Source organism: Marmota marmota, unplaced genomic scaffold (assembly GCF_001458135.2).
Source record: "Marmota marmota marmota unplaced genomic scaffold, marMar, whole genome shotgun sequence".
Lineage (NCBI taxonomy): Eukaryota > Metazoa > Chordata > Mammalia > Rodentia > Sciuridae > Marmota > Marmota marmota.
Genome location: NW_026000242.1, coordinates 26,672,856 through 26,699,460, shown reverse-complemented (window position 1 = coordinate 26,699,460; position 26,605 = coordinate 26,672,856). Strand labels below are relative to the sequence as shown.

General features: G+C 38.5%; 1 protein-coding gene and 1 pseudogene across 1 annotated transcript; both read left to right on the top strand.

The window, feature by feature from the left end:
• The first annotated feature begins 323 nt into the window (after positions 1-323).
• Positions 324-1,665, top strand: LOC107145728 (annotated as a pseudogene).
• Positions 1,666-23,487: 21,822 nt separating this feature from the next.
• On the top strand, positions 23,488-25,428 carry LOC107145727 (lysine-specific demethylase 4D-like). The gene has a single exon (XM_015489694.1). The coding sequence runs from the start codon at positions 23,488-23,490 to the stop codon at positions 25,426-25,428; it is 1,941 nt and encodes a 646-aa protein (XP_015345180.1).
• The last annotated feature ends 1,177 nt before the right edge of the window (positions 25,429-26,605 follow it).

The following is a 26,605-nucleotide window of genomic DNA, read 5'->3' as shown; positions in this document are numbered from 1 at the left end:
AGAATTAGAAGACATATCCAAGACAGTGAAAGCCCCCACTGAAGACACTCATCTAGCTGCAGGCTGAACCAGTATTTGCATTGGAGTACCTGCTCAATTGGAGATACTCTGTGTTCTTTGGGCAGAAAACTCTGAACAGGATGGAGTTACTGTGGTGTTAGCAAGTCCGGGAAATTATTTAAAAATCAAGCCTGCCTTCACCTATAAGTCAAACATTCAAAAAAAGAAAAAGAATAAAAGGGGAAAGGTATAACTCACAAACATTCTCAGTAATCTGTAATATACTTGAGGTCTTCAAGTTTGCGGCTGAGTATATTGCAGACATGAAGTCTGCTCACTCTGGTACCCAGACAAGAAGTTCCACCATTTTGACATTCCACACAAGCATGGAAGAATTCTCAGATTTCAATAATTATATTAATTACATGGAATCCCACGCAGCTTACAGAGCTGGCCTGGCCAAGGTAATTCCACATAAGGAATGGAGAGCCAGGCAGTTCTATGATGATGTCAGTGACATCTTAATAGTCATTCCCCTGCAGCAGGTAGTTCACTTAATACCACAAAACGAAAGCAGGTATGTTCACTTAATACCACCAAACGAAGAAAGCCATGACAGTGAGAGAGTATCACCTTTTGGCAAACAGTGAAAAGTATAGAACTCCCCCACACCTGGAGAGAAACTACTGGAAGAACTGCCTCTATGATTCACTCTCCAATTTATGGTGCTGACATCAGTGGCTCCTTATTTGATGAGAACACTAAAGAGTGGAACCTGGGACACCTGGGAACCATTCAGGACCTGTTGGAACAGGAATGTGGAGTTGACATTGAGGGTGTCAACACGCCCTACCTGTACTTTGGCATGTGGAAGACCACTTTTGCGTGGCACACGGAGGACATGGAGCTTTACAGCATCAACTACTTTCACTTTGGGGAGCCGAAAACATGGTGTGCAGTGTCCCCTGAACACGGGCAGTGCCTGGAGCTCCTGGCCAGGGAGCTTTTCCTGGGCAGTTCCCAGGGCTGTGAGGCCTTCCTGAGGCACAAGGTGGCACTCATCTCCCCCACAGTCCTCAAGGAGAATGGCATTCCCTTCAACCACATGACTCAGGAGGCTGGTGAGTTCATGGTGACATTTCCCTATGGCTACCATTCTGGCTTCAACCCTGGCTTCAGCTGTGCAGAGGGCATCAATTTCGCCATTCTGTGATGGATTGATTATGGCAAAGCAGTGTCTCAGTGCAGCTCTGGAGAGGTCAGCTTCTCCATGGATGCCTTTTTGCGCATCCTGCAACCTGAGCGCTATGAGCTGTGGAAATGCAGTCAAGACAGGGCAGTAGTGGACCACACTGAGTCCAAGAAGTGACTAAGCCAGAGCTGCTGACCACAGAGAGGACTGGATGCTCTTGAGAGATACCTAGATGCTTATTGTTTCTGGAGAAATGTGCTGGCTGGCAGCTCTTGAGTGTACTCATAAGCCCAGGGTCCAGATGCCCCTCCTAAGGCTACAGAGCTGATGCAAAGCCTGGTACAGTCATTAATTTCACGTGTTGCCTGTTGTGACTCTGTCAAGAAATGCTGTCCATCTATCGTAACTCTATCAACTGGTAGATGTGATAGTCGTGGTTGTGGTCTTTGCAAAGTGGGACTCAATTTGTGAGACAACTTTCCAGACTCCAACCAAGAGTCATCGTTTGATCTGCATCAAGAGAATAGCTTGCAACCCAGAGCCTCAGTGCCTGCCTTTGGATGGCATTTACACAGTCTGTAAGACCTGGGTCTCCTTTTTCTGCCATGGTTCCTGGATTCTGCTGTGCCCCTGATCTTCAACCCTTGGGGCCCCTACTGGTTCCTGATGCACCCTGGCCCATGCTTGCTCTCTCTGGACAACAGTACCATGTTGTCTCCCTGAAATTGTCATGCTGACTGCTTCCAATGTTATTATGCCTTTTAGAAGGCTCTTCAGGGCCACTGTTGGGTACTAAATGACCCCTATGAACCTTGCAGAAGGTGTAGTGTTGAACCACTCTTCCTCTAGGAATTTAGACTGAACTAAGTTTGCCAAAATCCCTTATGTCTCTGGGTGCGATTCCTCCCAGCTGAAGCTAGATGATGTTGCACCTTTGAGGCCTAAAATAACTTTAGTAATGGTTGCTCTCAACCACTGAATCCATGGCTATTTAATATATTGCCAAATGCTGTGCCTCTGACTCCTAACACTTGGAACCACAGAATATCCGCATCAAGCAACAATTCAGGCCTGAGTCTTTCACCTGTGGAGACCCAAGAGTGGACACCATTAAGATGTTTATGCTTTCTCCCGCTATGGCAACCAGGATTCACTGTGCCACAGAAGTGGACCTTCCCTCCCCATAAGCTGCCACAGGAGGTTGTGGTATTTCTAAAGGACTCTTAGCCCAGTCCTAAACATGGCTGTGCCTTTGGCCCCTACCGTGGCGTGGATATCGTGACCACCTCTTGCTTCTTATGTCACCCTCAGGATATCTCCCCTGTGGTGTTCCCCTCTGGCCCCCACAATCATTTGAGCCAATATAGAATGACTGAGCCTCACTTCATCCCATGTTGCCTCTGGACCTCTAAGCCACTGACTTTAGCTTCCATCAGACATTGCTATAGCCTCAGTGAAGCCCAGGGCCTATCAAAGTTCTTTAAACTGTGACATGCTTTACCTCCCAGGCCACCACCAACCATTGTTCATGCAGAAACTAGAACTTCTGACTTTTTGGAGTAGGCCTGAGTGTTCTGACACTAGGTGTTTTGTACTTTTGTGATATTTAATAAATGAATTTGTTATTTCTTGTTTGTTTAATAAATAAATTTGGTATTTCTTCTTGTACCTGCAAAGATAGTTGAATTTAAAAATATAAATGTGTATATATAATATAAATCTGTATACACACATGTGTGGTGTGTATGATTTTTTTTTTTTTTTGTACTGTGTTTCAAAGTCAGGGCCTCACATATTGTAGGGAAGCATTGAATCACATTCCCACCCCGTTTCTATTGAGACTGGGTCTTGCTAAGTTGCTAAGGCTGACCTCAAACTTGCAATTTCCCTGCCTCAGCCTCCCCAGTAGCTGGAGTTACAGACGGTACCACCATACCCTGCTCTTAAAATGTGTTTTCGAACTCAGAATTAGAAAAAAGAGATAGAGCTAAAATAAAAAAGCTGAACTCAAAACAATGGGCGATGCTATCAAAGATAATGCAAAAAAAAAAATAGAGCCACAAACTTTAATATTAGAAAAACTGTAATTGAGACCAAAAATACATAGAAGGGCTTTTAATTATGCTAAAGGCTAAAGTTCACACTGAAAATAAAGCAATCATGAACATTCATGCAGCTTGGATACATTATACTAGATAAAATACATGTTGAAACAAACATTAAAAGTAGAATCTAATTCATCTCAGTCCAAACAAAAAAACAAATGGACAAACATAAAGATATAAATAATTTACATTAACAATAAGGTGGAATTTATGTACTTGGCAATAAAGATACTTGCTTTTTTCAAGTGCCAGAGGATCAAATTTGACAATATATTAGGGTGGGAAGAAAACATAAATACATTTTTAAACCAAAGTAAAAAAACTGTGAACATTCTAAAATACAGTGCAATAAGACTAGGAATACATTTAAAAATCAGAGAATCTGGAAGGACTTTTCTCAAAGTTAAAAATTGTCTATTGAATTAGAGAGAAACAAAAGCCAGAAAAAGCCAAGTTGTCAGAAATCAGAATCAATAACAGTATGAACTCTGGGTCAGACAGCCTGAGTTTGAAACTTAGTTCCATCTCTTACCAGCATGTGTGGCCTTGAAAATTACTTGTTGATGACAGATTCCTCAACTTAAAAAAGAAATGACGTCTACCTCATGTGCCTGGTCCAATAGTTCTATGAGTTAATACCCATAAAGTGTTAAGATCAATGTCTAGGACACAACATGTATTACTGGAGAGTTTTTAGATTTCAAAATTAGTACACATATGTGCAGAAATATATGAGATTCAGTTAAGACAGCGTTGAAGAGGATTTGCAGTGTTGGATATTTTTTTCAGTCAAATTGATAGGATGAAATTAAATGGATCAAGGTTCTGATTCAAAAAGTTAGGAACAAATAATGAGTAGCAGGAAGGAATTGATAGAGGAAACACTCGGGAATTAATGATTAAGAATAACTAAAATCGGGGCTGGGGATATAGCTCAGTTGGTAGGGTGCTTGCCTTGCACGCACAAGGCTCTGCGTTCAATCACCATGGACCTCTAGAAAATAAAATTAAAATAATAATAATTAAAATCATAATAAATCAACAGAAAGCTTGAATAATATGTACACTTTTCTAGAAAATTAACTTACTAAAACTAATTTAATTAGAAAATCTAAACCATAAATTTCTATGTCAGAAATATAGAAAAGCTGGTGCATGCCTATAATCCCAGCCTATAATCCCTGCAGAGGCAGGATTGCAAATTCATACCCAGCCTCAACAAATTAGCAAAGCCCTGAGTAATTTTGAGACCCTGATTAAGTGGCCATAGATTAAATCCCTGGCACACACACACACACACACACACCAAAAAAAAAAAAAAACAGAAAAAGAAAAAGAAAGAAAGAAAGAAATATACAAAAGCCAGGTGTGGTAGCCCATGCCTGTTAAGCCCAGCAATGCAGGAGGCTGAGGCAGGAGGCAGGAAGCAGGAGAATGTGAGTTCAAGGCCAACCTGGGAAACATAGTGAGATTTCCCCATTGAAAGAAAAAAAAAAAAAGAAATACAGAAAGATGTCAAAAGATCTACTATTTAAAAATTCCCCAGACGAAATAATATTACAGAGTAATTATGTGATACCTCTTTCCAAATCATTTCGGGCATTTAAAAAGAAACTCCAAGTTGTAAAGTAAACACAATATTGGTAAAAAAATCATGACAATCTGCATAATGAGAAAATTATAAATAAAACTTATTTATGAAGATTGATGCAAAAATTTCAAGTTAAATATTAGTTAAGAGATATTAATCCCATTAAAAGAATAATTATATAATGACTAATGGAGATCATTGCCTGAAGGCGATAATAGATCTGTTAGATAAAACTTGTAGACTGTTGGTATGGACTGGGATTCACACTAGGCCCAACAGACCAAACTAATGTGGAGTTACATCCCAGTAGCTGAACAGTTGCTAATTGTAGGAAACTCTGCAAATAGTTAACCAGTTAACCACTAACAATTAATTTGTCTCTATACCTCACTTTTATTTTTGTATAAATGCTATCAGATCACATTGTTGATTGATGTTCTCTAAACTTGTTTTATTTCTGAGGCCTGTGAGATTTGTGAATCATTTTTGGTTTAATTTTTTATTTCATTGTTTTGTGGTACTGGTGATGGAAGCCAGGGCCTCATACATGCTAGGCAAGTACTCTACCACTGAGTTACATCCCAAGCCCTCATTTTGGCTTTGTTTTGTTTTTAATTGCTCAATAAAATAAAAATTTCATTAGCATGAGGGTTGCTTCTTTTAACAGTTGGAATAAGAAAATTTAAGAGCTGAGCATGTAGCTCAATAGTAGGGTGCTTGCCTAGCATACATGAAGCTCTGGCTTCAATCTGGAATACTATAAATAAATTAAATGTAAGAATCCTATAAATGGATCCAAGAGGAAGAAGTATGTGATCATTTTTATCATTGTTGACAGGCATTTGAAAAAAATCAACACTTGGTCTCGTCTCATTTTAAATATACACCAATAAACAAGCAATGGATAATCCTTAAAATAAAAATGGTTTCTCTAATTGTCTACTTAGCTCTCTTAACCCCAACACCAGTATTTTCCCCAATGTAAAACATGGGAGACATTGATGCTAATAATTTATTTATAAAAATTATAGGTACTAACCAATGCAAAAATTAGAACAATAAGTGATGGAAGGGAAGAGACCAATGTTACTTTGCTCCATTGCAGTTGAGATGACTGAATGCCTGGAAAACCCAAAGGGGAGGCTAGTCATTCCTATCTTTTTTCTCTGATTCTTCAAGCTAGCAGGTCTTCTGTATCACCTACACTTTACTTCTCTGCCTTCTTCAGTAAGTGCGAAGGTGAAGAGCCTTTCTGCAACAGATGATACCCAGAGGACGAAAAAACAGCATACTCCAGGGACACAGCCACATCAGTGTTTATGGGAGCACAACTCACAATAGCTAAACTGTGGAACAACCTAGATGCCCTTCAATAGATGAATGGATTAAAAAATGTGGCATATATACATAATGGAATATTAATCAGCAATAAAAGAGAATAAAACCATGGCATTTGCAGGTAAATGGATGAAGTTAGAGAAGATAATGTTAAATTAAGTTAGCCAATCCCCCAAAACCAAATGCTGAATGTTTTCTCTGATATAAGGAGGCTGATTCATAGTGGGATAGGGAGAGGGAGCATGGGAGGAGTAGAGGGACTCTAGATAGGGCAGAGGGGTAGGAGGGGAAGGGAGGGAGCATGGGGTTAGAAATGATGGTGGAATGTGATGGACATCATTATCCAAAGTACAAGTATGAAGACATGAATTGGTGTGAATATACTTTGTATACAACCATAGATATGAAAAATGTGCTCTGTATGTGTAATAAGAATTGTAATACATTCTGCTGTCATGCATAAATAAATAATTAATCAAAGAAGAAAATCTAAATATTTTCAAGCAAAAAATGTACTTACCTACTCCTCAGCTCTGTAGCTTTGTGTTATTGAATATTTATTTAATGTTATTAAATATTCATGAACCTTGACCTTTAAATTATAAAATCAAAAAAACAATATTGAAGTGACTGATAAATGACTATTAAAAAATAAATAAAAGGAAAGCATCAAACAGGGCTAAACATTCGGGGATTCTCTATTAGGTAAAATATTTCAGGTACTTTGTACTCAAACTAAAAGGGAACAGGATTTTTAAGATCATTATTTTAAAATGAGTGAATTGAAAGAGGAAACTAAGTTGGAGAGCAGTGGAAAAAAAATCATTCAAAGCCAGGAGCTGTGGTGCTCATCTATAATGCCAGTGGCTCAGGAGGCTGAGACAGGAGGATTGAGAGTTCCAAGCCAGCCTCAGCAGAAGTGAGGTGCTAAGCAACTCAGTGAGACCCAGTCTCTAAATAAAATACAATAATGGGCAGAAGATGTGGCTCAGTGTTTGAATGCCCTTAGTTAAATCCCAGTACCCATCCCCCCAAAAATCATTCAAGTCACAGTAGGAGGATCATGAGTTCAAAGTCAGTCTCAGCAACTTAGCAAGGCCCTAAGCAACTTAGCAAGATCCCTTCTCAAAGTAAAATCTAAAAAGAGAAAGAATATCCAAAAGATCAATTAACATAAAAAATTGCCTATTCTCATCAATAATCAAGGAAATTCAAATCCTGATGAGATACTTTCCCTGACTGACTAATACTGAAAAGATTGGTATTTACCTAAGGTTTGCAAAAGTAAAGAGCAAGGAACAGCCTCACACAAACTTAGTAAGTGTGCATATTGGTGAAAACCGTTGAAAAACAGTGTACATGATAGATTTCATTCACATATTCTTTTTTTTCTAAAGAGAGAGAGAGAGAGAGAGAGAGAGACAGAGAGAGAATTTTAATATTTATTTTTTAGTTTTCGGCGGACACAACATCTTTGTTTGTATGTGGTGCTGAGGATCGAACCCGGGCCGCACGCATGTCAGGCAAGAGTGCTATGGCTTGAGCCACATCCCCAGCCCCTGCATTCACATATTCTATGATCAAGAGATCTAAAGTATGAGTACATAAGACCTCTAATATACAACTTAATAATGACACTTAGTAATGGAGATACATTCTGAATAATGTGTCATCAGGTGATTTTGTCATTGTGCAAATATCACAGTGTACTTATACAAACCTAGATGAGCAAAATCTTAAGTGGTGTATTATTCTCTGAACAGTACTTTTCCATTTTGACAGCACAGCAATTCAGCAGGGCATCTTGGAAGAGGACCTGGGTAATCTCTGAATTCTTATTGCTCCTGTACTTTGCAGGCATGTGCAGTTAGTGATATGCTTGAAGTCCTGGGTTTCTTGCTGTGCCAGGTTTCAATTTGTTACTTGCAACATTGTTCTCAAGCAAGGCCATAATCCTATCCCTAAAAGTCTTGAAACCTGACATTGAATTGGCCTCAGTATGGATGAAAACCCTTTCAGACATCTGTTTCCAGAAATGGAAAGGCTTGTCCATGTTGAAGATACACTCTGGCTAGCTATGTCCCCAACCCCACACACACATCAGCTTTTCTAGAATTTCCCAATATCCTCCATCTTCTTCATATCAGCATTCACAGATACTCTACTCCCATTCATATTATGTAATTAATAAAAATTCTTGAATAGTTTAAACCACTTAGAGCCAGCAGTAAATTCAACATTGTAATCAGATTCAGTTTTTTCTTTAGTCATCACAAACTTTTTGCTTTGGCTGGGATTGTCATGGTGCTGAGAAGGTCCCACTGCTCTCTGGTCTTTAATCCAGTCATTAGAAGTTTCTGCATCTCTGACAGACCTGTCTCCAATTTTGATTAGTCTCCTTGCCTTCAATGAAGTAGATCCGTCAGCAGGTTTTCTCACTTTGTTACTGTTTCAGTTCAAAGCCACAGTGGAGTTGGACATGCCTGAATGGCTAGAAAAAACCATCATGGATTTTCTGCCTTGGTAGTCCTCAATCACTTCTAATTTCATTTCCAGGTCCATCTCTTGATATGGCCTTTTCCTGGTAATGCTAGCGGTACTTTTTGTATGCTCAGGGGTCATGACAGACAGAATCATATGAGATTAGATCAAAGATGAGAGAATATTGCAATCAATAAATGTGGTAAATGTGAGATACAAGGCTTTGCCAGCACAGTGTTTCACAGTAACTTTTTGTAAGTAGAAGGAGGACACTCTAAAGCAACAATAAATACTACAGTATAGAAAATACATAAACTTGGAGCATAGTCATTTATTTTTATTATCAAATATTATGTACTGTATGTAATTGTATATGCTACATTTTTATCCAACTGGCAGCACAATGGGTTTTTTTCCACCAACTTCAAAATAAACACACAAGTAATTTGTTGCTCCATAATATTAGGAAGGCTTTGAGGTCAGTAGATGATAGGGATTTTTCAACTCCATCTCAACAGACCAGGGCTCTATCATTACATCCCAAACCCTAGAAAAAGAAGAACAAAGCAACAACAAACGTAGTAGAAGAAAGGAAATAATTAAAATCAGGGCAGAAATCAATGAATTTGAAACCAACAACAACAACAAAAAATTCAAAAAATTGTTAAAACAAAGATGGTTCTTTGAAAAAAAATAAATAAAATTGATAATCCCTTAGCCTCCCTAACAAAAAGGAGAGAGAAAACTCAAATTACTAAAATTCATGATGAAAAAGGAAATACCTCAACAGACATTATTGAAATGTGAAAGACAATTAGAAACTATTTTGAAAATTTGTACTCTCGTAAAATAGAAAACCTCAAAGACACCAAAAAATATTTAGAGGCATATGATCAACCCAAACTGAGTCAAGAGGACATACACAATTTATACAGATCAATTTTAATCAAGGAAATAGAATATGCCATCAAAAACCTACCAAACAAGAAAAGCCCAGGACCAGACAGATTCACAGCTGAGTTCTACAAGATTTACGAGGAAGAATTAACATCAATACTCCTCAAATTATTCTATGAACTAGAAAAGGAAGGAACCCTTTCAAACTCATTCTATGAAGCTAGTATCATCCTGAGACCAAAACCAGGCAGAGACACATCAAGGAAAGAAAATTTCAGATCAATATACCTGATGAACACTTATGCAAAAATCCTCAATATGGTGACTTGTTGACTGAAATGTCTATATATTGAACATGTCTGAGATTGTTCAGAGCAGTGTTGTTTGGAAGGGGTCAAAAGTGGGAATAATCCAAATGCCCATCAAGAGCAGAAATACTTAGTCTGCTGAACACCTTATGGTAGGAAAGCAGAACCAAGTATATCCACATAAAGCAATATCAAGATATATAAAATACATTATAATATATAATTATGTTTTATATAAAACTGTGCAATGCTATAAAATAGTCAAAATTTTAATTTTGTACTGCTAAGGAAAATTAAGCCCTTGACGTTAGACCAGGGTGAGTCTAGGAGAGAGACGGGGCTGTGATCTGTGGAAGAAGAGAACAGTCAGGTGCAGGGCAAGTTTTGCTTCTTAACGTGGGATGGGGCCCCACTTTTGTTCACTGTGTTATTTGTTAATGGTACCTATGTATTTTGTAAATATCCAATAAATATGTTACATTGCACAATTTTAAAAAATATCTAGTTGTTTCTGTTCTAAAGCATGTAAGAAGCAAATAATCATTGACAGAATCATTTGATTTATGTTGCATTTTTATTGTTTTGTAGACTTTTAAGAACCCTGATTGTATTTCTAAACTTCCTTCCTAATATTGTTTTGGAAAAATATTGCATTTTTAAGTGTTTCAGATTTACATAAAGTTTAAGCACAGAACAGAGACTGGCATACAACACCCCTTCCATATCCCTACAGCTTCCTTATTTGTTTGTTTATTGGTACTGGGGAGCTAACCCAGGGATGCTGTATTACTGAGCCACATCCCAGCCCACTTTTATCTTTTCTTTGGAGACAAGGTCTCACTAAATTACTGAGGCTGGCCTCAAACTTGCAATGCTTCTGTCAACCTCTGGAATCCATGGGATTATAGGTGTGTGCCACCCCCGCCTGGCAACTCCCATTAATATTAACATCTTGCATTCGTGTGGTACATTTGTTGCAAATAAATAACCAAAATCAATGAATTCTTGATAATTTAAAGCCTTTGTTCATTCATATATCGGATTTCCCTTGGTTCAGACTGGAGAGTCCTTACCTTAACATATTTCCCTATTCTTGAGCCTAGTGTCTGTTTTCTGTTGCAGCATCCTGACTAAAGCACCACATTACATCTAGTTCTCACCTCTCCTTAGTTCTCTTTTGGCTTTGGGTTTCTCAGGCTCTGCCTGGTCTTGAGGAAACTTGAGGATTTTGAGGGAATCTGGTCTGGCATACTATAGGATATCCCTCAATTGGACTCTGATGTCTTTCCCATGATCAGCTGGGGTAGTTGTGTTTCTGCTCTGTTCATCACTTTACATCACATCACATCCCATCACATCAAGGGTACACCCTATCAACATGACTCAGGACTCAATGTTGACCTGCGCAGAACAGTGATTTTCAGGTTTCTCCACTGTGGAGTTACTAGTATGCACTCCCCACCCCCTCCCTTGCTAGCCATATGCAAATCTGGAAGGAAGTCACTGTTCAAGGACAAGAGTGAGGACAGGGACAATGCTCCCCTCTTCAGGGCAGAGCCTCTGTGGAATTTATTTGAATTCTTCTGCAGGAGAAATTTGTCTCTTCTCCCCCTTTTGTCAATGTATTCTATCATTTATGTGTATCTGTACCGCCTTAGAGATGCTGATTTTGTACCATGGATTGTAATTGTACACTCTCTTCATTTTGCTCTGGGTCATTCAAGATGTGATCACTAGGGCCATTTTCATTAATGGTTTATGCTTCCCTTTGATATTCCTGCCCATGTTTTTGTTTGCATTTGGCACATTCTCATTTTCAGGCAATGCAAAAAGCTTCAGTCTCATGTATTTCCTTGCCCAGACCTAGAAACTTCTTGTTCATCAGTGTTGTCGCTTCTTCATTTTATTTTTCTTTAAAAATATCAGATTGCAGTTTTATTAACCATCTCAATTTCATATATGTTTTCCCCTTCTTCATTTTATCAGTATTTTTATACGTCATTGACTTTTGCTTGGTTTGGTTTTCATTTGTTTTCACTCAGTTTAACAAAGATGAATAGATTTTTTAAAGAAATGTGGATATTAAATTTTAAGTAAATATGTACTTTTATAGTTTCAATGTTATTTAATTGTGATCAACTGCTCAATATTGTCTGAAATTTTTATAGATGTTTTTTGTAATTCTGCATAGTTAAGTTTTGCAAACATTTTATGTATATTTTTTTATTTTTTTAAAGAGAGAGAGAGAAGAGAAGAGCAGAGAGAGAAGATTTTTTAATATTTATTTTTCAGTTTTCGGTGGACACAACATCTTTATTTTTATGTGGTGCTGAGGATGGAACCCAGTGCCCTGCACATGCCAGGCGAGCGCCTTACTGCTTGAGCCACATCCCCAGCCCAAACATTTTATGTACATTAAAAAGTATTTTTCATTCATTGGTTTTGTGTTTGCTGCAGATGATGTGATGAAACTTGTTTAGTTGTTCATACTTGATGATATTGTTTCTTTCCTTTTCTACTCTGTCAGCTTCTGAGGGAGTGGTGTCAAAATAAAGCACTATTCTAAACCTGGTAGAAGATTGGTCAGATTTACCTTGTGGCCCTCAGACTTGGTTCTCTAGGTTTCCCTGCTGGCTGATTAGCTGCCAAAGTTCACCACTGCAGTATGCTCCTTCAGAGTTTTTCTTTCCAATAGCTATGAAAATCTCTCTTTGATCCCATGGATCTATCTGACATTAGTATTGCTATGCCAGGTTTGTTTTGTTTCTGCCCCTTTCTTTCTTCCTTTCTCCTTCCTTCCTTCCTTCCTTCCTTCCTTCCTTCCTTCCTTCCTTCCTTCCTTCCTTCCTTTCTTTCTTTCTTTTTTTTTTTTTTTACTGGTGATTTGACCCAGGAAAGTCTTACCACTGAGCTTTATTCCCAAGCTTTTTCTTTTTTATTTGGAGACAGGGTATTCCTACATAGCCAAAGCTGGCCTCAAACTTGCAATCCTGCTTCAGCTTCCCACTTAAGGGGCTGGGGTACGAGGCGAGTGCTACTACAGTTTGATATGTCAGGTTCCTTTGCTTAATTTTAGCCTGTTTGTCTTTTCCCATCCTTGATGTTCAGTCTCTTCATTAGATTTGATTTGATTGAATTAAGAAAGGAGGAGGGTGGATGGGAACGGATTAGGTGGGGTGGTGATCCTAGAACCCAGCTCTGTGATTACATCAGGTGGGTGTTGATTGGATTGAAGCTGAGCTCAGGTATAAAACCAGGTCCTCAGGGTCTGGGCTTCCTGTGGACAGTAGGTGTGCAGAGGAAGCCTTCTCTGTGTGCTGGAGTGTCTCCACCTAACTCTAGAATTTGCTGGGGAAGGTAGGTCCCTCTGTTTCTCTGGTAGGCCTTCTTGGATGTTTGTACTTTTGAGGAAATTTTACCACCATGTTGTTGGTAAGATTCAACAATACTTTCAAAACCAAGGACCTCTGATAAATTTATGGCAGTGTGTCCTATTTTATCACTGTGATTTACTTCGTAGTCTTTTCAGAGAAATCATTTTTTTTTTCTTTTTTGTTGTCATCTATATTAGGTGTTAGGTTTTTTATTGTTTATGGTTTATTTTATGCCCTGATTTAAAAAGAATTTTTTAATATTAATTCTTTGAATTTCCTTTTTAACTGTATCTAATTTTATTAAAGATATTTAATTTTTTTTGGTACCAGGAATTGAATCCAGTGTCATTTACCCTCTAAGCTACCTCCCCAACCCCACTTTTTTTTTTTTTCATTTAGCTACAGGTCTTGCTAAGTTGCTTAGGGCCACGCCAAGTTGGTGAGACTGGCTTTAAACTTGCAATCATCCTGCCTCAGCTTCCTAAACTGCTGGGATTGTAGATGTGTGCCATCATGCCTGGCTGTTAAAGATATTTTTTTAATAAACAAATTGGTACTAAAGGCAGGACATGGAGAACCATCATTAATAGTATACAACAACGGTAAAACTCCTTCTTGGAAGGGATACTAAAATCAGAAATTCATAAGACCCAATGATTTATTTATGAGATGCCCTGAATAGGGAGAGTTTAGAGTGAGGGTTGGTATTTCAGCTTTAGCATGATGTTTAACAGCTTTTCACAAGCCAACCCTGACTTGCAGGAAATGGAAAGAAAATGGCCCAGTTAGAGAAGAGGCCCAGTCTAGAGAAGGAATTGCTGTCCTTTTGAGAGCACTATGTCAAAAAGGTCACTGGAAAGTCCAGATTGGTTGACATGGGTAGAAAGGATTGTGGGGGTCAGGTCCCAGTAAGTCTCTAGATTTAGGGAGTTAAGTCTGTGAAGATGGCAGAGAGGGAGAGAACATAAAGATGAATTTGAGTTTTCCCCCACTCACCAGAAGGTGTTTGTGCCAAGTGGCTGTGTGTGCCAAGGTCAGGGAATCCCTCCTTCTGGGAGCCAAGAGGAAGTCTCAAAGCTAGCAGGGAAAGGTGTTTTCCCCACAGCAATCCAGCTTTGGAGCCATTCTACTAATGACCTGCTCCTTTCCCACAAAGCGGCAATGAAGTGCCTCATGTGAAAACAACTTAGCGTTTTTAAAAAGTAAAACAGAGTTCTGCATTTTTATGAACTTGATGAAAGTAATATTTCAGACTGTGCAGTGGCCAGGAGCACCCAGTTATCAACAGTGCACAGACCCTTGGCATCTCCAGCACCTTCAACTCCCTGTGTTTTTTGGCATCTCCATTTTTACAGGGTTATTCACACCCAGGTGAGTTCAACTTTCCCCTTTAGTAATTTCCCTTTTTTGCAGGGACTGTTTGGGTTTGGGCTCTGGCTTCAGAGGAGCAGGGATCCTTATCCCCACCACTTTTTTTGTACTGAGGATTGACCCAGTGGTGCCCTTTTTATTTTTGATTTTTAGACAGGTTATTCCTAAGTTACTTAGGGCCTCACTAAGTTTCTGAGGCTGGACTTGCGAACCTCCTGTCTTATCTCCCGGAGTTATAGGTGGGATCATAGGTGCAAACTACCCTGCCCAGCAACTCCCCTTAATATTAACATCTTGTATTCGTGTGGTATTTTTGTTACAACTAAAGAACCCAAATCAGTGAGTTCTTGATAATTAAAAACCTTTGTTCATTCATATAGTAGATTTCCCTTGGTTTGTGCTGGGGATGTAGCTCAGTATAGAATCCTTGCCTAACATATCTCCCTATTCTTGAGGCTAGAGTCTGTTTTCTATTGCAGCATCCCGATGAAAGCACCACATGACATCTAGTTTTCACCTTCCTTAGCTCTCTCTTGGCCATGACAGTTTCTCAGGCTCTCCCTGGTCTTGAGGAAACATTTGCACAGAAACTTGAGGTTTTGGGGGAGAGCTGGTCTTACACACTGTAGGATACCCCTAGATTGAACTCTGATGTCTTTCCTATGATCCAATGGGGGTCATTTCCAGGGTACACATTATCAACATGACTCAGGACTCCACATTGAGCTGGCCAAAATAGTGGTTGTCAGGTTTCTCCACTGTGGAGTTACTATTATGCACTCCCCACCCTTTCCCCTGCTAGCCATATGCACCTCTGGAAGGAAGTCACTGTTCAAGGACAAGAGTAAGGACAGGGACAATGCTGTCTTCTTCAGGGCAGAGCTTCTGTGGAATTTATTTGAATTCTTTTGCAGGAGAAATTTGTCTCTTCTCTCCCTTTTTTTCAAGCTAGTCTATCATTTATGTATATCTATATGAAGTTAGAGATATTTATTTTGTACCTTGGCTGTAATTGTATAGTATTTTAGCTTGAAGTGGTGGTACACACCTGTAATCCCAGCAACTCAGGAGACTGAGGGAGTCAATGGGATTATAGATGTGTGCCACCATGCCCAGCAACTCCCCTTAATATTAACATGTTGCATTTTTATGGGACATTTGTTACAATTAAAGAACCAAAATTGGTGAGTTCTTGATAATTAAAAACCTTTGTTCATTCATATAGTAGATTTGATTTCCCTCAGTTTAGGCTCGGGAAGGAGGATAGCGAGTTCAAAGTCAGCCACTTCATAAGACCCTAAGCAACTTAGGGAGACCCTGTCTCAAAATAAAAAGTAATAAGGGCTCCAGATGTGGCTCATTGATTATGTGCCTCCAGGTTCAATTCCCATTACTACCCCGCCCCCCAAAATTGTTTTAATTCGGTCAACTCATTTGAACTCTTGTCATTGAGAGCCATTTCCATTGGTTTCTGTTTCTCTTTGGATTCTCCCTTCAATGCTTTTGTTTGTATTTAGCATATTCTTATTTTGTAGCAATACAGGATGCTCCTCTTTCATTGGATATATTTTCTGCTCAGTTCTAGATAGTTCTTTTATTTTCTTTAAAGGTGTCTGATTTCAGTTTTATTAACCATCTCAACTTTTGCATTGGTTTGTTTTCCCTTTTGCTTATTTATCATTCTATCATTAATTTAACTTTCATTTTCCTTTGTGTAATTTTATATTGTTTGTTTCGTTTAATTGAGTGTACATAAAGTGAGTGAATATTTAAAAATACAGATACTGATTTTCAATAAATATGATTGGGTTCATTGCTTTTATTGTTGATTTCAGTTTTATTTCATTGTTTTTGAGGATGCATAATATATTGATTGCATGAAATTTTAATTGATATTTATTTTGTAAGCTTGTAATTGGTATGTACTTATAATCGTTTTGTGTTTATTGAAAAGGATTTTCCAATTGTCATGTATTTGTAGTTGGCTATGTTTGAAGTTGTTAGGTTTGTTGTTTAAATATTTTTATAGCACAATTCATTTTATTGTCTACTCTGTATAGGATTCTAAGGAATGTGATAAAACAAAACAAAACAAAAAAAATGAAACCAATACTAAAAATTCCAAGCATCACTGATGATTTCTACCTTTAATTTTTGACTTTCCGTCTGTTTTCTGTGTCTCAGGACTGTGTTAGGTGCATAAATTTCATCATTGTGTATATTCCTATTTTTTTATTTTTATTTTTTAAAGTTCTTCTTTGATCCTCTTTTTTTGTTTTTTTTTTTTTTGGTGGATGGTACCAGAAATTGAATCCAGGGGCACTCATCCAGTGAGCCACATCCCCAGTCCTTTTAAAATTTTTATTTTGAGACAGGTTCTCTCTAAGTTGCTAGGGCCTTGCTAAGTTGCTGAACTGGGTTTGAACTTGCAATCCTCCTGTCTCAGTCTTTGGAATATCTGGAATTGCATGCACTTACAGTCTATATTTCTTCATTGGAACCTTGAGTTTCTCTTGTTAAAAAAACTTGAAATCAGGACAGGGGTGAGATTCAGTGGTAGAGCATGTGTTTGGGACATTAAGGACCTTGCTCATTATCCAGCATTAAATTAAAAAAAAAAAGAGAATTGAAGAGTTTTTGTTATTCCATTTTGTAATTGATTATTAACTGGTGCGCAGAATGGTATAGATTTCTATATGCTGACCTTGAATCTAGAAATTTTGCTGAGCGCAGTGTTTCTAATAACTTTTTTTTCTTAATCCTAAGCAGTGATTTAATTTTAATTAGAATGCTACTAAAAATAATGATTATTGGACCTGTATAAGTAAGTACATGTTTTGTGATTGTTTGCCTGCTTACTGCTTTACAAAAATACTCTTTTTTTAAAAAAAAAAATAGAGCTTTATATTTATACATAGTAATTGGGTTCATCCAGACAAACTCCTAGATGCATGGAAATCTATGTCAGTATATAACCTCCCTCTTCTCCTCCACTTTGCCCTCCCATCCTCCCTCTCCCTCACATTCTTCTTCTAATCTGCTAGACTTCCTTTTGCTCCTCTATTAATTTCTGAATTGTACTGCTATAAACATTGATATGGCAATGTCACCGTATTATGCTGATTTTAGCTCTTTTGGGAAAATACCAAGGAGTGAGACTGCTAAGTCATATGGTGGTTTCATCCCTAGTTATTTGAGGAATCTCCTTTATGCTTTCCGGAGTGGTTGTCCTAGTATGCAGTCCCACCAACCATGTATAAGTGTTCCTTTTCTTCACAACCTTGCCAGCATTTATTATTGTTCATGTTCTTGATCATTGTCATTTTGCCTGGAGTAAGATGAAATCTTAGTGTAGGTTTGATTTGCATTTTCCTAAGTGCTAGAGATGTTGAACATTTTTTTCCCCATACATACAGAAGTTTCTATTTAGTTTTTTTTTCCCATTTATTGATTGAGTTATTTTTTGGCATTAAGTTTTTTGAGTTCTTTGTATATTCTGCATATTAACACCCCATCAAAGGAATAGATAGCCAAGATTTTCTCCCATTCTGTAGGTTCTCTCTTCATGCTGTTAATCATTTCCTCTGTTATGCAGAAAACCTTTAGTTTGATGTCATCCCACTTAGATTCTTGGTTTTATTTCTCGTGCTTTGGAATCTTGTTAAGGAAGTCAGTGCCAGCAAATACAAAACAAAGTGTTGACCCTATGTTTTCTTCTTGTAAAGTTTCTGGACTAATTCCTAAGTCTGATCCATTTTGATTTGAGTTTTGTACCGGATGAAAGAGAGGGTTCTAGTTTAATTTTTCTACATTTCTAGTTTTCCCAGCATCATTTGTTAAAAAGGCCGTCTTTCAAAATACATTTTTAGCACCTTTGTCAAATATCAGACAGCTCGAAGTGTATGGATTTGTCTCTGTGTCTTTTATTCTGTGTCATTGGTCTTCCTGTCTATTTTCACACCAATACCATGCTGTTTTTATCACTACAACTCTGTTGTAAAATTCCAAATCAGGCATTGTGGTGCCTCCTTCTTCACTTTTCTTGCTTAGTATTGCTTTGGTTGTTCTGGGTCTCTTATTCTTCCAAATGAATTTAAGAATTATTGTTTTCTAATTCTGTGAAGAATGTCATTAGTATTTTGATGGGGATTGCACTGAATGTGTATATTGCTTTTGGTAGTATGGACATTTGGACAATTTGATTCTGCCTATCCATGGGATGTCTTTCCATCTTCTAAGGTCTTCTTTAGTTTCTTTCTTCAGTGTTCTATGATTTTCATAGTAGTGCTCTTTTATGTCCTTAAGTTAGTTTAATTTCCAAGATTTCTGTTTCTTTTTTTTTTTTTTTTTTGGAGGAGGAGACTATTGTGAATGAAATGGTTTTCTTGATTTCTTCCTCAGATGAATTACTGTTGTAGTATAGGAAACCTATTGTTTTGTGGGTGTTGAGTTTGTATCCTGCTACTTTGCTAAATTTATTTATAAGCTATAGGAGTATTCTAGTTGAATTATTTTGGGTCTTGTAGATATAAGATCATATGGTCAGCAAACAGAGATTGTTTAATGTCTTCTTTTCCTGTTTGCCTCCCTTTGATTTCCTTTTCTTGCCTGATTGCTCTGATTAATGTTTCAAGGGCTGTATTGAGTAAGAGTGGTTGAGAGTGGACAGCCTTGTATCTTTCCTGATCTTAGAGGAAATTCTTTCAGGTTTTCTTCCATTTAGTATGATGTTGGCTTTGGGTTTGTCATAAATGGTCTTTGGGCTGGGGTTGTGGCAGTAGTAGAGCGCTTGCCTAGCATGTATGAGGCACTGGATTTGATTCTCAGCACTGCGTATAAATAAATAAAAAATAAATAAAGGTCCACTTATAACTAAAACATATATTTTTTAAAATGGCCTTTATGATGTTGGGTGTAAGTTCCTTGGATCCCAAGCTTCTCCAATGTTTCTAACATGAATGGGTGTTGAATTTCATCAAAGGCCATTTCTGGGTCTATTGAGATGATCATGTGATTTTTGTCCTGAATTATGTTTAAGAGGTGAATTATATTTATTGATTTGCATACGGTGAACCAAACTTGCATCCTTGGGATGAAACCCACTTGATCTTGGTGTATTATCTTTTTGATGTGTTTTTGAATGCACCTTGCTAATATTTTATTAAGGATTTTTGCCTCTATGTTCATCAAAGTTATTGGTCTGTAGTTTTCTTTCCTTGATGCATATTTCTCTGGTTTTGGTATCAGAGTTATACTGGCTTCATAAAATGTATTTGTGATTGTTCTGTCCCTTTCATATTCATGTAATAATTTGAGAAATTCTGATAAAGAGTCTGCTAGAACTCAGATGAGAATCTATCATATCCTAGGCTTTTCTTTCTTTATTTATTAATTTTTAAAAATGTTGATGAAACTTCATTGTATTCATTTATTTATATGCAGTGCTGAGAATCGAACCCAGTGCCTCACACATGCTAGGCAAGCGCTCTGCCACTGAGCCACAACCCTAGCCCCTTTTCTTTCTAGTTTCTTTTTTTTTTTTTTTAAGTCTTCTATGTGCTGTTTCAATTTTATTGCTTAATATTGGTCTGTTTTGGTTTTCTTCATCTTCCTGATTCAATTTGGGCAGCATATGAAATTTGTCAATGTGTTCCAGATTTCTCAGTTCCTTGGAGTAAAAATTTTCAATATAGGTTCTGGTAATCAGAACATGGATTTCAGAAGAGTTTGTGGTAATATCTCCTTTTCCATCTCTGATCTTGTTGATTTGCACCTTCTCACCGTTTCTTTTGCTTAATTTGGCTAAGGGTTTGTTCATCTTACTCATCTTTTCACAGAACCAACTCTTTGTTGTGTTGATCCAATGCATTTTTTTTTATACTCAATTTCATTGATTTTGACTTTGATCTTAGTTGTCCTGTCTTCTACTGGTTTTGAGGTCAGTTTGGTCTTCTTTTTCTAAGACCTTGAGCTGGAATATAAGGTTATTTATTTGAAAGATATCTTATTTTTTTTTCTTTTGTGGCACTAGGGATCAAACCCAGGGCCTCATGCATGCCAGGCATGCACTCTACCAATGAGCTATATCCCTAGCCCTCTCTAATTTTTTAATGTAGGCACTCCATGCTACAAATTTTTCTTGAACTGCTTTCATACTGTCTTAGAGATTTTAATATTTTATATCTCTGTTCTCGTCTTTTTTTAAAAAATATTTTTTTGTTGTAGATGGACTTTATTTTATTTATTTATTTTTATGTGTTGCTGAGACTTTCTTGATTTCTATCCTCATTTTTTCTTCTATCACTTCTTCCTTTAAAAGTTTTGTGTAATCTCCATGTGTTTATCCAGTTTTTATTATTTTTCTTGCTCTTGATTTCTAGCTTCATTCCATCATGATCTAATATGATACGTGTGGTTATATAGATTTTTTTTTGTATTTGCTAAGATTTACTTTGTGGCCTAGAATATGGGCTATTTTGGAAAAAGTGCCATGTACAGCTGAGAAGAAGGTAAATTTAGCTGTTTTGTGGTGAAATATTCTATAGATGTCCATTATGTTCATTAGATTTATAATGTTATTTAGGTTGGAGATATCTTAATTGATTTTATGTTTTTGATGTCCTGTTTATTGGTGATAAAGGTATACTGAAAGCACTCACTATTATCATGTGGGGTCTATGTGGGATTTAATATCATGGGGTATCTTTTTTCCATGTAATTGGGTGGGTTGACATCTGGGACATGAATATTTACTATTGTTTTATACTTTTATTGGGTTGTTCACTTGTCTAAGATATAGGGACCTTCTTTGTCTCTTCTGATTAATTTCTGTTTGAAATCTGCTACAAAGTATTCTTCATGAAGGGAATTTCTACCTCTTTTTAAAAATTAAGAGTTAAAACATACATAATGTATATCAAATAATTATTAGAGATTAAGTTATTTTAATTATATTTCTCATGAAATAATATCCTTTTTTCAACTATTTGTGTAAACAGGTATACTACTAGATTTTTTTCTTAATATGTACTATTTCTTTTTATTTTTACTGTTAAATTTGTTCTAATTAGCTATACATGACAGTAGTATGCATTTTGACATATTGTACACAAATGGAACACAACTTCTTCCTCTGGCTGAACATGGAGTAGAGTCATGCAAGTAGTGTAATCATACATGTATATAGGATAATAATGTCCATTCCACCACTTTTCCCACCCCCACACCCCTCCTCTCTCTGCACTCCCTTCTCCCCAATTTAAACTTCCTTCATTTTTCCCTACCCCCACTCCTAATTATGGATCAGCATCTGCTTATCACAGAGAACCTCTGGCCTTTGCTTTTTTGGTTTGGCTTATTTCACTTAGCATGATACTCTCCAGCTCCATCCATGTACCTGCAAATGCCATAATTTTATCCTCTTTATTGCTGAGTAATATGCATTGTGATATATACCAAGTTTCTTTATCCATTCATCTATTGAAGGTCATCTAGGTTGCTTCCACAGCTTAGCTATTGTGAATTGAGCTGATATAAACATTGAGGTGACTGCATCACTATAGTATGCTGCTTTTAAGTCCTGTGGGTATAGACCAAGGAGTGAGATAGCTGGGTCAAATGGTGGTTCCATTCCACGTTTTCTGAGGAATCTCCATACTGCTTTCCATTACACTGCTGGATTTTTAAATCATTCTGAAAACCATGAAGTACGATTAATCTTCTATTTATTTATTTTTCCTTGATAGTATATTTTCATTTAAATCTTACATAACTCAAGTTTTGTACAAAGCTATATAGTGAAAAAATTGGGGTTTCCCTCTAAAGCCTTAAGTATCCAAAGTTTAAAAGGTTAATTTTAAAATAACCAAACAAATAAAACAATAAAACCTTTGTGGTGTATTATTCTTTTAATACCTACCTGCATCAAAGATATCATTTATTCCTTTTTTAATATTTTTGTAAATTTGCCATTAATTTAACTTGAGCCTATGGGATTTCCAGTGGGGCTTGTTCTGGTTTTGGCATCAAGGTTATGCTCATGGCCTCATAAACCCAAATCATTCTAAAAAAGATCATAGAAAAGAAAGTAAGAGAATCTACTTACAAAATGCTATGAGTTTAGCATTTGAGGATTCACTTTTTTCCCAATCATTTCATTGTTACATTATACTTTAACATGATTGTTGGATTTATTTTGGAGGGGGTAGTAGAGATTGAACCCAGGGATGCTTTATCAATGAGCTACATTCCCAAGCCCTTTTCATTTTTTATTTTGAAATATGGTCTCACTAAGTTGCTCAGGCATCTTTCTAAGTTGCTGAGGCTGGCCTCGAAATTGTGATCCTTCTACCTAAGCCTCCCGAGTTGCTGGGATTACAGGAGTGGGCCACAATGCTATGCTCTAATGGTTGCATTTGTTACATATTTGTACCTGCTCATAATATAAGTATAATTTGATCATTATCATTCTTTACAGATCCAACAAAGGAAACTCGCTGAGCTGCAGGCTGAGCCAGTTCTTGCATTGTGGTACCTACTCCACTGGAAAATACTCATTTTTATTTGGGTAAAATATCTGCTGATCAGAATAGAGTACCTTTGGTGAATCAGCAAAACTGGAAAAGATATGTCATTGAATTGGAGGCTCAAGACTGGGTTAGTGCCTCAGAGATAAACAAACATACTTAAGAGAAGAAAGGAAGGAAAGAGTAAAGAAAGAAGGACAGAAAATAAGAAGGAAGAAGACAAGAAGAAGAAATAATCCCCAAACATTCTCAGGAATCTATAATTCATCTAAGGTTTTAGAATTTGTTGCTGAAAATATTGCACCATGAAGTCTGCTCACTCTAGTACCCAGACAAGAAGTTCCACCATTATGACATTCCATCCAACCATGGAAGAATTCTCAGATTTCAACAATTATATTGCCTACATGGAATCCCAAGGGGCACACAGAGCTGGCCTGGCCAAGGTAATTCCACCCAAGGAATGGAGAGCCAGGCAGTCCTATGATGATGTCAGTGACATCTTAATAGCCACTCCCCTGCAGCAGGTGGTCTCTGGGAAGGCAGGTATGTTCACTCAATACCACAAAAAGAAGAAAGCCATGACGGTGAGAGAGTATCACCTCCTGGCAGACAGTGAAAAGTATAGAACTCCCCTTCACCTGAATTTTGAAGATCTGGAGAGAAAGTACTGGAAGAACCGCCTCTATGACTCACCAATTTATGGTGCTGACATCAGTGGCTCCTTATTTGATGAGAACACTAAAGAGTGGAACCTGGGACACCTGGGAACCATTCTGGACCTGTTGGAGCAGGAATGTGGAGTTGTCATTGAGGGTGTCAACAGGCCCTACCTGTACTTTGGCATGTGGAAGGCCACTTTTGCGTGGCACACGGAGGACATGGATCTTTACAGCATCAACTACTTGCACTTTGGGGAGCCGAAAACGTGGTACGCGGTGCCCCCTGAACACGGGCAGCGCCTGGAGCGCCTGGCCAGGGACCTTTTCCCGGGCAGTTCACAGTGCTGTGAGGCTTTCCTGCGGCACAAAGTGGCCCTCATCTCGCCTACAGTCCTCCATGAGAATGGCATTCCCTTCAACCTCGTGACTCAGGAGGCTGGTGAGTTCATGGTGACATTTCCCTATGGCTACCATGCTGGCTTCAACCATGGCTTCAACTGTGCGGAGGCCATCAATTTCGCCACTCCGCGATGGATTGATTATGGCAAAGTGGCGTCTCAGTGTAGCTGTGGGAAGTTCAGGGTCAGTTTCTCCATGGACCCCTTTGTGCGCATCCTGCAACCAGAGCGCTATGAGCTGTGGAAATGCGGGCAATACAGGGCGGTAGTGGACCACACTGAGCCTACAGCGCCTGGTAGACAGGCGATGACCACCTGGAGGGACGTCCTTTCACGTAGGAAAGAGTCCCCCAGCCTGAGGCATTTCCCACTCTGGCAAGACCCAGCAGCTCTGGACCACACCAAGCCCACCGCATCAGCAAAACAGAGACAGGTTCCTGGGAGACTGGCGCCTAGCCTGAGACACCTCCGCAGGCAGCGAAAAAGATGCCTCAAATGTCCTGTAGCCACAGGCTGTGGGAGTCGTGGCTGCACCCCAATATGTCCTGCGTCCTGTAGCATATCATCCCCAAATGGTTATATGCAGCCCAGGACTGCAGTTAAGGGTTGCTTCCCAAAGTCTGGAAGGATCGAGTCATGGACCAAAACTGTCAATCGTCTTTCTTCTTGGGAATTGGAGGCTCCTGACCCTACTGTCATGACGCAGACCAAAGGACTCCTAATGGTGGCCACAGGGAACACAGCTTCAGGTTCTGAGCATCAGCCCTTGCTTGAGGATAGAGCTTTGATGAACGATTCTTTATCTGTGAAAGCTGTGCCCTATTTTCCTGCCAAGGCTTCTGGATGTTGCTGTGCCCCTGATCTTCAACCCTTGGGTCCCCCACTGGATCCTGACGAACCAATGCACCCTGGCCCATGCTTGCAATCTCTGGATAACTTCACGCTGAATCTCCCTGAAATTGTCCCACTGACTGCTCCTGACATCATTCCACCTGTAAGAGTTGCCAAGGATGCTACTGGGGACTGCATGACACCTGCTGAGGTTGTAGGCTCCGACCACTTTTATTCCTCTATGTTTCTGGATCCAGTGGAGGTCTCCAGGATCTTCTTGCCACTAGAGGGATTTGAACCTTTGACTTTGGAGAAGCCTTGGCCACCAATGGATGGTCTTAATCTTGGCTACTGAGTATATTGTAAATGTGACTGTGTCTTTGACCCCTAATCCTAGTGTTTTGGTTCAAATATAAATTTTCCCCCTGAACTCATTCAGAAGAATTGGTCCTGTATGAGTGCTATTGTTTACCTATGATGTGTCCAATAAAGCTCAAGTGTTAAAAAATGCAATAATTTCTATAAGAGAAATGATTAGATCACAATAGGTATGACCTAATCATTGAATTAATATAGTGATATGGATTAACTGGGTCAAAACTGTGGGCACATAAGGTGTGACTAGAGAAAAGTAGATCACTGGGGGCCTTTGGGGTTTATATTTTGCTTTTGATGAGTATTGATTTTTCTCTGCTTCCTGGTTACCTTGTTCTGAGCTGCTTTTCTCTGCCACACTCTTCCACTGCGCTGTTCTGCCTCACTGAGGCCCAGAGCTATAGAGCTGCCCAACCATGGAACCTATGAAACCCTGAGCCAAATAAATGTTCCCTAAGTAATTCTTGCTGGGTCTTTTGTTCAAGTGATGAAAAACCTGATTAAAACAATGAGTCTTATGTTAATGGTTTTAAGAGTATGGAGAGTTAATCTGTGTATAGTGTTTAAGGTTGGACCTTTTGAATGTGATTGGTTTAGATTATGTCCTTAGGGTCGAGCTGTCATGCCAGAATCCTAGTGACATTATAAGGAGAGGCAAAGAGACCATATATACACAGAGATATATACACGCTCTCCCTACCATATGATGCAGCCAGTAGACACCCTTACAGGTGACTGCATCATCCTGTTTGGACTTTCATTCTCCAAAATCATGAGTCAAAAGAAATTTCTATGTTTGCCAAGTAGTCTGCTTCACATATTTCATTATAGCAACGAAGTGCTAGCAGATCCACTCAGAAAACTTGGAAGGAACCATAAATGTTCTCAGCCATACAGCAATTCTGGCATGGGCCTGTCTCTAGTACCTGTTCCCTGTTACTTTCAAGAATTGACATTTCTGAGGATGCCTGATGCTTTCTCCCACTATAACAACTAGGGCTCACTGTGGCCTAGGAAGTGGATCTCCCCACCCTATAGGCTGCCACAGGAAGTTGTAGCATCTCTCAGGGACTCTCAGACCACTCCTGAACATGGCTGTGCCTGTGGCCCCTACCATGGTCTAGGTGCCATGCCTCCCTCTTGTTTCTTATGTCCTT

What these genes read in the sequence shown, in the direction of transcription:
- LOC107145727 (XM_015489694.1), top strand. Translation starts at nt 23,488, where the DNA reads ATGAAGTCTGCTCACTCTAGTACCCAGACAAGAAGTTCCACCATTATG.